This window comes from Aythya marila (genome assembly GCF_965140915.1).
Source record: "Aythya marila genome assembly, chromosome: 14".
Taxonomy (NCBI): domain Eukaryota; kingdom Metazoa; phylum Chordata; class Aves; order Anseriformes; family Anatidae; genus Aythya; species Aythya marila.
The window spans coordinates 5,447,519-5,461,709 of NC_139055.1; the positions used below are offsets into that span (position 1 = coordinate 5,447,519).

Consider the following 14,191-nt stretch of genomic DNA (forward strand, 5'->3'; position numbering starts at 1 on the left):
CTGGTCTTTTCTGACATCAGTACAAAATTGTTTTTAAGGTGTCTTCAGATGTATAGCTAACCCTAAGAACTGGTGGAACACAGAAGTATAATAATACATTACAAATACATTTTGTTTTAAAAAATGAGGATCTAAGGGTTAATGTATTTAATATCATAGAATCATAGAATCATAGAATATCCTGAGTTGGAAGGGACCCTTAAGGATCATCAAGTCCAACTCTTGCAATATCATGGCACCATTTGAACTAATCAACTGGAGTAACTTTTAAGAAAGTTTATGCAGTACAGATTATTTTGTTAAATGTTATTTTTTATAACTGATTTTGTATTCTGTAGGCCAGTATGAACTCATTTACTCTTCTTAATGAGGGGAAAAAAAAAAAAAAAAAAAAGATATTTTGATATAGTGGTATAGATCTTAAATGTGTAGTGGCACAGGGTCAGTGTTGCTGTACAGCATGAACATACTGGAGCATGGTCCAGAGGGAGACCACCAGGGTGCCCAGACTGTGGGCTGCAGTGCTGCAGTGTATGGCACATGGAGACAGGCTGTAAAAATTGGGTTTGTTCAGTCTTCAGGAAGTGAAAGCTTAGGAGAAAGGTCTTATAGTCTGTCTAATTCTTGCCGAAGTAAAGGTGTGTTGGGATAGGGCAAGACATAACAATTACAAGTCATTTCAAATTCTGATCAGATGTTAGGGAAAACTTTTTCATTGTGGAGGTGGTCAAATTTTGGAAAAGGTCGCCCTTGGATGTTTTGAATTCTCTGTCTTTGACGATACCTGAAATTTAAATGCATCTAATTAGACCTCCTTTGAGAAGGGAATTAAGACTAGAATTAGTAAGGTATTCCCCCTTTTTTTTAATGTATGTTTTTAAGATTCTTTCCAGAGAAGTCTATTAAATGACAAACTTCTAAATGATTGCTCTTTAAAATGAACCGATAAAAGGACAAAACAATAAATACATGTCAGTGAGGATGTGAAATGACTATAATTATCCCCTTTGGGGAGAAGATTTTTTTTTTTTTGAACAATGTAAATTCCCCTGTACTTGCTCTTGATTATGCAGTTTGTTTAAAGATCCATAAAGTTCTTTCCATTTAGTTCATGTTGCTTATAAATAGGAAATGAAGATTGTACGTTTGACTAACATTGTCTTTTTAAAGTTGAAATTTAAACCTTATTTAAAAAAAAAAAGTCTTTGTTATAGCATATGAAAGTGTCATTGGGGAAAAAAAGAAAATCTTACAATTCCTTTTCAAAAAATAGTCTCTTCATGCGTCTTTATTCAGCGAGATGGTTTAATAAGTAAATTCAGTTCTTATTTATCAAACAAATGTTCTGTAGTGTTGTGAATTCATAAAGCCATGTTTTCAGATGTGTGCTGTCAAACTTCCTTCTGTTCTAGTGCTTTTTGAAATGTAAAAATAAATAAATAAATAAAAATAGTTTTTCCATATAAGGTCTGTAAGGAAGTCAAATCCACCAGAAACATTTTTTCTTCACCTTTTTTGTTTTTCTTCTTAACTCCTTTTTCTCGGGAACTGGATGATCAGATGATAGTTTTTGAGGTGAAGCTGAAGCTGGATTTTGCTCTTCATGTTCCAGTCTTTGCAAAATCTGATGAAATCTTCCTTCTTGTTGTCTGAAGTCATACTCTACGCTATAAGAAAATGAAGAGAGATGAGAAATTCCCTCTTTAAAAAATGTGTGGAAAAGGTGCTTACTTTGTTAGAATAACTTGGCATTATTCAATATCAGAGCCTGGTTAAAAGGCAGTAGAGGTTGCAGCCTTGAAAATAAGTTGATTTATTTACCTTTTCTAAGGGAATTCCCTTTCTTTACATGATATAAGAACTCCAGCATTGTGAAAAAAAAATGGGCCAAAAATCAAGGGAGAAGAAGTGAAATGTACTTGGATGACCTTTCAATGCATTTTATTCAATGGTTAGATTTTGATTCTGTGATCTAATTCACTCATATATTTGGCATGAATTCAAAACTCTCATATAATTAACTTGCTGAACGTGAGAAGTTTTTCTCCACTTGGGACCAAAAAAGAAAAGACATGCCTTTGAGATAGGTGGTATGAGTTAACAGGGAAGTAGATAGTAGAAGGCAACTCTCATTTTCTGTATGAAATGTCATAATTTATTGATGTCAAATAAGAGCTAAGATGATAAGAGTAACTCTGTGCACAGAAATAAAGGTAAGATTCAAAAGAATCAGTGTGGAAAATTATGAGTCTGATGCAACCAGTACAGTTAAGCAAAAACAAAGAAATGAGAAGAAGCGATGCTGCATGTCTATCCCTTATTTCAAACACCTTTTCTTGTCAGGTAAATGGGATTTGTATTGGCACTATCTGAAGTGGAGGCTTTTGCAGGAGGAATGGAGTGCAGGAAGAAGCTGTTTGCTTTTTTTTTTCCATAAAACAAGCATTTTTTTGAGGAAAAAATTACTATCTGAGGAATGCTGGGATGTCACATGTAGGCTCTGATCCTGCTTTGGGTACTGAGTAGGAGAAATGTCTAAAATTTGTTAACATGCATATTTTTAAAACACACTATTAATTGTAAGTGTGTGTATGTGCATCTAAATGTATAAACAGTGCTGAATTGTAAGTTAAATTTAACTAGAAGCTTGTTGCTCTTACAATTAATGTTTTTTTGTTTGTTTGTTTCTGTTTTTTTTTTTTTTTTTTTTTTTCTTTTTAATGAAATAAAGTAACTCAGTTGTCAAACAAAGCAATATCATTATTCTAATTTAGCAGAATTGGCTAAGGATCTCTTGGACAAAGAGTAATACATAATAAATATAAGGTATAGAAGAAAGTGATGTAAACAACAAATTTGACATGTCTTCCATTTTATCCTCTTAGGGCTAAAACTGCAAGTTAGTACTCCTCAGTCATAAATCAGGAACACTGGAGATGTACTCCTTTTATACTTAAGGAGTGCCTCTGTTCATGTTTCTTTTCTCTTCCCTTCTTCAAAGTTTCAAATTTAATGTTGGAGGGGTAAGTCTCTAGAGGCAAGAGATCAATTCGGTCTCAATTTAATACTTGGTCCTTGTATTCTGATATAACTGCTTGTTTTAATTTGCTATATTTATTTGTTTATTATAATACAAATATGTGTCATAGAGTCTAGAATGCAATTCCCAAGTCACTTCACATAACCCTGCTGATTAGGTGATAAAGGATAAGTGATGAAGATGATTCAGTGACACTAACACATCACTCTGCTGTGTTTGACTCACTACTGACTTAGGTTCTTGAAAAGCAGGAAAAGGGAGGAAGGTGAAACAGTTCCATATTTAATGACAATAGTGATGCTACATGGATAGAAAAAATACATGCACCGATCTTTTTGGCTACATGAAACAGGAATTACATGGGTCTGTCTAGAACAAAAACTGACGAGCACAGTTGCTTCCTTCAGAATGTTTTCCAATGGATCTGTAATGAACTTACAATGAATACTAGTTACTCAGAAGTCCTTTTATAATGGCCTCTTGTGGGATATCTCTGTAAGAGTGGAAACAATTAAGTTTCCTTGCTGTCTTCTGTTTTGTCTCTTAACGCTAGTAATTGTTCAGAGCAGGAACTGTATTCTTGTATGTATTCTGCTAACTATTGCAGTGTAAACCTCTAGGCAACCTTAACATCGAGAACTACCTAGTAAACCAAAAGGCACATCAATGTTTATCTGTTTCTTCTGTCCTTTATTTCAAATACTTGTGCTTTTTGCTCACAATCTCTCCTGTATTAGAACTAGGTAAACTGAAAGGGAGGGTAAGCATCTTAGTTTCTTCTTCCAAAGAGAGAAGATATCCTGTGGTAAAGGGTCAGAGATTGTTCAGTGGTTGTTCAGAGGCGGTGACTATGTAAAGGAAATCTTTATGGTTCCAGGTTTTCCTTTTTGTAGAGACTGAGTCCATGGTTTTGCATAATTCATGTAACTTCCTGCAGTAACCAATGTACTGTGGAGAAGACTAGCAATTTTTATCTCAGAGGAGATGTGTGATTTAATTTGTGATGTCAAGTGCTTTCAGAAGGATAAATATTCAATTCATTACGAGAGGTTTAGGACATCAGTTCTCAATTGAGTTATATGTAGGGCGATAATTTCCAATGCTTTGTCCAACCCTGACTTTACAGAACAAGTACATAAATCTGTTTAATATATTTGGCATAAGTAGAAAATGTGGTGTGAAAACCACATTCCTATGGGTATAGTCTATGTCTTATTTCCATTTTTAAAAGAATATTTTAAAGGCATAGTACTTACAAGCTGGCAAAGCTAATGGTCTGCCATACTCTTCGAAATGAAGAGAAACTTTTCTCTGTAAAAGAGTCTCCTACCCTTTTTTTTTTATTATTATTCTTGTAAATGTAAAGATGTATATATGTAAAATCTCAGGAACATATTAATATCTTTGAAGGGATCCAAATTTTCTAGGAGATCTTTCAAGTCAAGTTTATTCATTAATTATGCTGGGTCATAATTAATGACTCCAACACTTGTTTCTGTCAAGTTCATTTTCCACTAAGGTTTTGATTTTTTTTTCTCCTTTTTTTTTTTTTTTTTTGGTTTGTTTGTTTTGTTCCTTTTAATAAATGTTAAAATAATACAGCATATAAAAATGTGGTATGTATAGCAAAGTTTTTTGGTTTTGTTTTTATTGTGAGGGAGGAAGAAAGAAACAAATAAGCATCTGCTGATCTGCTGAAGTGAGAAGTGTGGGGGTGGTTATTGTATTTTGCACATAAACATGAACTGTAGCTGTAGCTTACTGGCATTTGTAGAACTCAGTGTTAATCTTTTCCAAAATCCAAATTTATTACAGAAATCTCAGCTTGAAAAATGTAACACAGGGCATTTCATCATCAGGAGCTGCTTCAAAGGTTTTCAAAGCATGGTGGTAATAGTAACACTGTGAAACTTTGGTGGAAATTCCTATTTGAGGCCTCAGATGTATAGTACTTCAGATAACACCAATCCTAATTATTCTGTATTTGAGGGGGAGAAATGGTTAAAACAACAACCCTTCACATATTCCCCTTGGTCTTTGGTTAAAAATTCTATTTATAGTAAAAAACAGACCTTTTATATCTGTGAACAGAACACAGTATTGTAAATTTGTGAGAGATAATCGGACAACAGGAAATTGTGCAGAGAAGTGCGGTACCTGTAAATGATACATGCGGTGTTCTGACAGGTGCTGCAGTTGTTGAGGTCTTGACCAGTGTGAAAAAAGTTGCGCCTGTAATAGACAGTAGTTTCATGTAATGCGTACTTGTAAATATATTAACATAGTTCTATGATTCTCTCATGAAGAAAGTTATGTTAATCATTTCTATTGTTCTTATTAAAAATTTCAGTGCCAAATTCTGTAATTCAAGGTTCCTTTACAAAACCCACCCCCCACACTTAATCATACTGTTGCTGCTTATAAACTCACTTTGAAATATTTGTATATCTATGCTTTTAGTGAATTAATTTGATTTCTACCCATATGCTTTCCATTCTTTCCCCTTTTCATGTCATCTCACTTTAGTATAAACAGTTCAGATTTTTAACATTAACAGCTAACAAATGAAGAGTGTTAAGAAAACAAGTAAGTGACTTAACAGTGACTAGAGGTGAATAAGTTGTAAGGTGGGGAGATTTGTATTAGGAACAATCTGAAGTCTCCTTACATCTCAAGAATGCAATAATGTTTATATTAAATACATTTTATTTGAATTAAAACAAATGAGGTGGTACCAAGATAATTTTCTGGTTCTTCCTGGAGTTAAAGGGGAGACTTTTCACATAGGTTGTTGTGCTACCTCCAGAAACACTTGCTTTGTTGAGTTTTGCTGCTGTATTTGCTAGATGATTCTAGCAAAATGGATGGATCTTGATCATGGAATCTCTGAAAAACTTCAGGACACTTGGCAAAAAATTTGTTTTCAGCCATGTGGTAACAGAAAAAAACAGAATGCTGAATGTATGCTTTACAGCAGGCTATTCTTTTTAATGGTTAGACACACAAACTTAATTGAAGCTTGTCCACTCTGTCATACATGATATATCATGTATACATAGGGGTAGGAATAGGAGGACTTGGTAGTGTTAGGGCAGAGGTTGGACTAGCTGATCTTGGAGGTCTCTTCCAACTTAGATGATTCTGTGATCCCTGAAGATCTCTATTTGTGTGGCAGTAGTAAAAAAGTAGTTTAGACTGCTTAAACTAGACTGCTTGCACTTGAACCTACTTGAATATTTTTCCCCCTTTGTGGTTCTTCTAAAGTAAACTTTTTTTTTTTTTTTTTTTTTTTCCTGTTATCAGTGTGTTTGTGGATTCTGTCAGCTGTGTCTAGGCTATTACAAACTTGGTGCAAGAAAATGGAGTGAAGATTACCACATGTATTCCTTAACTGTAGTCAGTTAATAGTATTGATACACATGATTTGATGCTAAAATGAAGGTTTTTGTTTTATGCACAAACCAATTATGCATAGATGATTAAATCTGGGTGCCTGAGTGTTGTAGTTTGTGCAGTATAGGGGCTGCTGGGGGGAAAGTAAACACCTTCCCAGCCAGACCCAGTACACTCAGCCAGTTGTGCTGTGTATGAAAGTAAATGTGTGGTAACCTAGACCTCAAAGTGTTTTGTCTTGTTTTGTTTTTAAAGGGGAAAAAAAAAGGAATTCTTTGATTTTCTTGATTCTTTGAAAGGTTTATTTGCTGTTTTCCCCAAAGATTAAAAGTACTTGATGAAAGTACTACATTATCATAAAAGATATCTAGGATACGTTTTAAAGCTATATTTATTGCAAGTTGGAACTGCTGGTAATGCTTTGTAAAGCATTATTAGGACATTGTAAAATCTTTTTTGAGCATAAAAATATCAAAAATTATACTTTGTCATATGAAAGTTCAGTTCTTCAGTCTTCTGATGTGAATTACATGGGTAGTATGATTATTATTTATAATGCATAAGTAAGTTACATATGTAATCATTGCAGCTTTGGCTAATAGACATGGCACTGTTTACTAAAAATAAATACAGATTGTGCATTCTTAATGACAGTACAGAAAGTGGTCTTTCTAAAATCTAAGATTCCTAAAAGATTTCTTGCTCAGAATCTTCATGCTGTATACTCATAGTTTTAACCCCTTTTAAGCACTAATCTCCACCTCCTGCAAAACTTTCCTTACACATTGAATATCTTGAAAGTAACCTGGCATTGTGCCTTTGTTTCTTGTAAAGACATTCTCCTTAAGCAGCTATTTTGTGTGTGCTATCATGAAATGTAACCAACAACGCAGTCCCCAACAAAAACAGGCTGCAGATGTTGTGCTTTGGCCACTAGTATATTTGCTTGCTCTTGAAGATAGGACTAATTTATTGAACAGAACATGTTTTTGCTGATATAAACTATTTTAGCAATAAGACTCTTGGCACTAAATGCATATCTGACCTTGATAGAGAAAGCTGGCTTGCTGTAGTTTTGTTGTATTGCATTAGTATATTAGACTGTTGGGTTTTGTTCCACAAGGTAGAGAGTTTAGCTAGATGGAAGCTGCCAGCTTTCATGTGTAGGTAGCATTGTATCTGACACCATAAATCTAAATAACAAAGAGAGTTAATAAACTGTCTCTCACACTGAGTTTACTAAAGGCAGTGTTAATTAAAGCCAAGCTGTAAAGAGACTTGCTTTTCTGTAGGGGCCTAAATATTGGAAAAACTGAATGAGATCATCTTTGTAAACTCATCTTTGAATATTTCAGGGAAAGATGTTTCAGTAAAAAAGGTTAAAAGAATGATAATATCTACTTCAGATTTTTGATATATTACCGATATTAAAATGCACCGTACCCTTCACTGAGGGCTCTGGATTTTTCAAGGTCTTGAATTACATTCAGAAGGACTTTAATCTTCTCCTGGTTCGACAGCAAGGATTCCTCTACAGACTGTAGCCTGCCTTGTAGGGCACATAGTTCACCATGTGCCAGATGAATTTGATTTATTTCACTAATCTCTTTGTTGGTTTGTGGGTCTGTTTCATTCCTTGGCAGATAAGACTTTATGTGAAATCCTTCTAAACAGCTGTTACACTGGGAAACGTCAGACGGGGGAGAATTTTTCTCAATTTCAGTATTGCATGAAGAAACAGATTTTGATGCATTACTGCTGGTCAATGACATTACTGCGTGATCATCATTTGTTAGTGTCACACAGCTGGAACCTGTTTTGTGCTCTCCTGCTTGTTGATGGTCTCTGAGGGAACAAGGAGATATGCTGTGATTTGATGGAAGTGATAATGGCGTAGTTTCCTGACTGCTTGCATCTGTGCTGACTACAAGCAGCTCAGAGTCACTTTTATCTCCTTCAAAAGAGTCAGAATGAGGATTACATTCACTGTAATTAGCAGAATGGTTTAGGCAAGCGTTTATTTTTTCACAATCAGATGACAGCATGCTCTTTTCATTGTTCTCATTGCTATTTATGATAGTAGAAGAATGTAGTGAATTACTTAAATTCACGGTTGTATCTGGTGCATCCGTGGAAGTATTGCTGTTTTGTGGAAAATTCACATAAATGTATTCAGGCACCTGTGTAGAAACAGTTGTCTTTTCTGTTACAGAGAAATCATCTGTATGGATAGGTCCATTTCTTTGTGCTTCTGATGGTCTTTGACTTAACTGACCATTTACCTTACTGTTCCTAAATCCATCTTCCAAATGATTAGTTATTCTTAAATAACAGAGGTCTGAAGACATAATGTCTTGCTCAGAAAGATTGCCATTTGCTTGGATGCAATTTTCAGCCTCGGTTGGCATTTCTGTTAATGATTTGCTTACTGCCAGTTTTTTTCTTCTAAAAACAGGGAAGTGTTTCCTGAGGCTAGGAGATGTTTGTATGGCAATATTTTGAAGCCCTTTCTGAGCCTTGGGAAAAGATGGAGACTGTAGCAAAAAATTGTGGTGCCTAGCTACTTCTTTATTTCTGGTCACTAATGCAATATCTTGGGCTGGATTAGTACCCAGTTCAGTGACACCTGCTGTCTTCATGTTCATCCCATCATCTTTGAAACGAACTTGCTGAGATTTGCTTCTGCGGTGGTGTGGCTGTCTCATAAAATCGACTGAATCCAGACTGTTTCTCTTCAGCAGCACTGGACGCATTTTCATGTTTTGCTGGGCCACCAAATCACAGTTTAAAGTCTGCAAATAATGTGTTTCTTTGCGACCCATTTCATTTGTCATTTGAGCTCTGTTTTATGGTTGTATTCCTTAGATGGAAACGAATACCTTACTAATGAAGCAACTAAGCCTTTCGTTCTTCTTCTTGTTATTGTATATCCATTTAGCTGACATGTTCTCTTTAGGGATACTCTTTCAAGTTTAATTGCTGATCAATCCAAACAGTAGAAAAAGATATTAAATATCAAATTTAAGGAAAGATTTTTTTGTAGCTGGAGAATCCAGAAATCCTTGTGTTGTGAAGCAAAGCAGACAGTTATGCTTATAGGTAACTAATGTAAAGGTCAGCTTGAGTCTATGGCTTTCCTGATGGCTCTTACTTGACAGTCAGCTCTCCATCAGTGATGCAGCTTTTTTATGTCTGTTACATATGTCTTACATGCATATTGTCTAAACAACAGGCTTTATAACTTTTTGGGGCACTTTCATTTCTGATGCATAGTTTTACTGATGGAATTACATCCATTAATACCAAACAGAATTGCTTTCTTTAGAAAGAATTTTTCTTCAGAAAATTTGTTAATGTTGCAGATGCAACTCATCTTTCCGTATAGTTAAGCAAAATGTAACCACTTCTGAGCAGGCAAAACTAATATCCAGTAGGGTTCACTGAGAGACATTATTTTGTGTGGTTGATACTTCCATTCATGTAAGTATGAGGCCAACTGTATCCAAGGGACTGTGTCATTTGGTCAAGTTCTGTAAGTACTTTGACATCTGAAGAGTGGTCCAGTGTGAATAACCAGCAAATGCACATTAATACGAAATGTTGCCTGAAAGTAAGAAGACAACAGTTGTAGATGAACAAACTACCAAATGTAATTTTCTTCTGCTACCTCTAACAACACTTAATTTCCAATGGTTTTATAACTTTGGCAGTGAGATCCTGGTATAAAAAATGATTGTTTTTTTCCTATAATTTTTGGAGCACCTGAAGTTTTCCTCACATGAAATGTCACAAAACAACTAAAAATGGAAAGAAAACATTCAGAGTAATAATTTTATTTTGTTGTGAACAGTACTCATGTGTAGGTTTGAATCAGGGGCCAAATCTAGATTTTAAGATTTAAGTCTTGTTTCAGATTTAACAAATGGCTAGTAAGTCTTGTTATGTATGAAGTATACAAGAAGTGCAAAATAAAAATTTGAGTACTTAATTTGGTGACAAGTTTTAAACTCAGCATTTAAATTTTTTTATTTTTAGTTGTTAATTTTTTGTGTTCATATCTGAGCATGATTCTTGCTTAAGAGAAAATAAGTTACTCTGATGTTTTAAAATGAGATTAATGCAAATGGAACTTCCTGTTGGGACATGAAATCTTTTCCTCACAGTATCCAATTTGTGGTGATCAGGACTGAAATCGGCTGCACAGGCATATAAAGCATTTCACTCAATTTGCATGCAAGAAACAGGACTCTAAAACTGTGGTTTGTCACTTCTCCAGAGCTCATAAAAAAGCAAATGTTAAATATTTTGAGTGACCATTTAGACTTATGGCTCTGAGAAAAAAATAAGATCAATTATATATTCATAGTGATGATGTATTGCATACAAAATAGAATTAGGAAGCACAGAAGTCAAATTGAACATTTTATTATGAGCTGACTGTTATCAAAATTTTACTTGCAAATGTTTTAGCCTTTCTCAATTGTAATACAACCACTAATTGTTTCTGTGTCCCAAAAATAAAGCTTTGACCCAATTGTCACAGCTGCCATTTCAATTATGAAGCTTCGTTTGCCACAAAGACACAGCATTCATAGGTTAAGGTGTAGTGAGCACTGACTACTTTCAAATTCTATGTATCTGTTACATAAAAATGGTATTATTAGTGAAACTTGAAGTGATAGTGAATTGTCACTGCAAATGCAGATTATGACCAAATCTCCTGCGTTGATGATGGTTTTTTCATAAGTTTGTGCTTAGGTGTAACATAGAAGATTCCTTTAAACTAGGCAGTCACCCTGTAGCAGGCTGAACAGTGGCATGTTCCAGTGACTCGAGGGTTACACAGTATTGTTTACTTCTCGGAATATGAAGCCTTGAGCAGCTAATATGTGGCACAACATGGCATGGGAAAGGCATCACAGTGCATCACTAATTCACTTACAATGTATTAGGGTTGAAGTAAGAAAATATAAAGGCAAGAGAGTAGGAAAAAAAGAAGACTGCTTCACATATAACTAGGAATCACATAGGCCAAAAGTAATCTTGTTACTTCAAGATTTTTATCTTAAGATTTTCATTTTAAGATTTTCATCTTAAAATTTGTTACTTTTATAGAATTTTGTTGGCAATCCTTGTTACACATTTAGACTCATGACTTTCTGAGTTAGAACAGAGGTGAGTATATACCGTATGTAGTTTTGTTCAAGTTATGTACATTTAAATTGCATGTGTTTTAGTCAAGACTTTTTCACTCCAGATGTAGTTTCTGTTCCTCACCCAAATAATCTGTGTTATAGATTTCGCTTCAAATGTGATTTCTCCTACCTACATTACAATAGTTTGGGCCCGCATTCAGACTATGCAACAAATAGTGCTAGACTGCTAAATCTAAAACTGTCTGATAGAATAGAATAGGGTTAAGAGGAGAAATTTGTGCTAAGTATGGGAAATATATTTAGGATTTTTAATAATCTGATAGGATTTGCTTTTATGATTACAGAATTACAAAGATTCTTAAGATTGGGGCTAATTTCCTAGCATGGTCTTAATTTAAGGCACTGTTTAACTGCTGATTTAATTACCATGACTGCTTGTATTACCTTAGTATACTTTTTTTTTTTTTTTTTTTTAAGCATTGCACAAACTTTACTATATTTAACTTAGAGGAATTGATGTAATGAGTGTAGTGGGAAAGATACTTTATTACGGGGTATAGCAAGCTTATATAGTCTTATGTAACTTTCTGGCAAAGTAATTTTAGCAAAGTAATAATACGCTATTCTATTATTAAGCTTTAGAAAAAAATGAGAATATCATGTGATTTCAATGCAGAGAAAAATGTTCCATAAAGTAACAGGAAACAAATATGTACATTAATTGTCAAGTAGCTTAAATCACTGTAATGCTTGTTCACTCTAAACAAATGCACACAATAAACAAGTCAAATAGTTTTTACAAATTAAGTTCCAGTGCCAAGTTATGAATTCTCATATTGTCCAGTAATTACTGGAGGCTTTTTACAGTTTTATTTGAGAATTTATCCAAATAATGCAGTAATATTCCCCACTTCCCATCACAGCTGCTATGCTCCAGGCAGACGGACTACTTTAAAGTTATAGTTACCCAATTAAATTCAGATAGGAGCTAACCCTACTCTAAATACAAGTAGAAAGCCTGTAAGGTTTTTATAAGAGCTCTCTACTTTGGCTATAGAAGGCAAGTGAGATAGATTATTGACTTCTTAATCTGCAAATTGCACATTTAATTCTGTACCATTTCTGTTACCTTTATTATCCACTGATCTGGGGTTAGTATGGATTGTTATAATGAGAGTTTCAATGCCGTTGTTCATATTAAAAAGTTGAAATATATATATATAGATAGCAATGCTAAAATATTTGTGTTTAAAACCCAAATTCACGAAATTCAGTAATTTACAGGTGTCTTTGTCTCCTAAGTCAACGTAACATTTCCAGTTAAAATGTTTAAATAGCATTGTCCCAAATCCAGCATATAATCTCTTGTACTTTTCTAGTACAAATATTTATGGGTTTTGTTTTGCTCATTATTTTGCATTGACTGAAGTATGAAGAATTCTAATGATCTATTTTATAGAAATTCCTCTAATATATTAATTATGTCACTCCTAAAAATGAATATATATATATATACACACACACATATATATAAAAATGCCAGTCTTAAATTTATCTGTTGTAATACTAGTAACAGTTTTGGTAGGAGAAATTTACTGGACTTGAATTTCTGCCAAGGTTCCATGACCTTGCATCCAGCCTCTTCCTTCCCTTTCCTTCTGTGGGCAGCTGCTCATCAATCTTGAGGAAGAGCCTTTTGCCATGGTTATTTTGCTTAATTAGCACAGTGGATTTGTTCCAGTCTCTTCATTCAGTGGTTGCTGAAGCAAGTGACCTACTAACTGTTTGATGGTTAATGCTTATGATTAAACACTGCTACTAATATGGTGCATATTTCATGCTCTTCATGACTCGAGTATGTGAATCTGACTATAGATATCATTAATTCCATTAATTACTCTTTATGGTTATTTTATACCATTAAAGCAAATTTTGATTTTTGAAGTCTGCTTTGTGCAGGTACTTCTGAACAGTGATTGTTAAACTACTTTTCTAATCTCAGAATCATTTCTGAGTATTTAGAAGTGCACAGACAGCTTAGTTAGTCAGCCAGGCAGAGAATGACCAGAAGAAATAGTATATTTTTCTTATAATTTTTCTTCAATCTTTCCTTTCCTCTCTCTCTTTGAAAGAGTCAAACATTATTTTGGTTTGTATTTTAGGTTAATGACTGAAGCTATGTGTAGAGGGATGCAGTTTTTAAGGATGAGTGGAGATTGTAGGAAACTGCGTAAATTGAAAAAGCATGTAGTGAAGGGCAGTAGTGATTTTGTAGGAGTATAGGTGTATTTGTGGTGGTTCTGCCCTTCTTCTGACTGAAGTGCAGCTGCAGTTTGATGAAAAAGTTGAATATTTGATCTGGTTTTCAGATTCATTTAGTTGTAGTTTGACATCTTGATTTTCCATTTTACTAGTCTGCTTTATAAAAAATGTTTTTTCTTTGTAGTGACAGTGTGTTGTAGTTGTAGTGTTCTGCTTTTCCTGTGTGCCAGAAAATAATTCTGGCCAAGCACTTAAAAATAACCAAAACGCTAGGCTAATAGCATTTTGTGAGGGCTTTCAGCAAGAACACGATCAGTGTAGTTTACCTTTTACTTCTGAG

The 14,191-nt window shown here is 34.3% G+C and overlaps 2 protein-coding genes across 2 annotated transcripts in view; one reads left to right on the forward strand and one right to left on the reverse strand.

Annotated features, from left to right (window-relative positions):
* Positions 1-14,191, forward strand: part of DOCK2 (dedicator of cytokinesis 2) — a 188,082-nt gene that overhangs the window by 79,571 nt on the left and 94,320 nt on the right. The gene's annotated exons all lie outside the window — the stretch shown is intronic.
* Positions 1,481-9,267, reverse strand: INSYN2B (inhibitory synaptic factor family member 2B; the record flags this gene model as incomplete). Its single annotated transcript, XM_082771335.1, has 3 exons — positions 1,481-1,667; positions 5,198-5,272; positions 7,877-9,267. 3 exons carry the CDS (start codon positions 9,265-9,267, stop codon positions 1,481-1,483), a joined length of 1,653 nt encoding a protein of 550 aa, XP_082627461.1.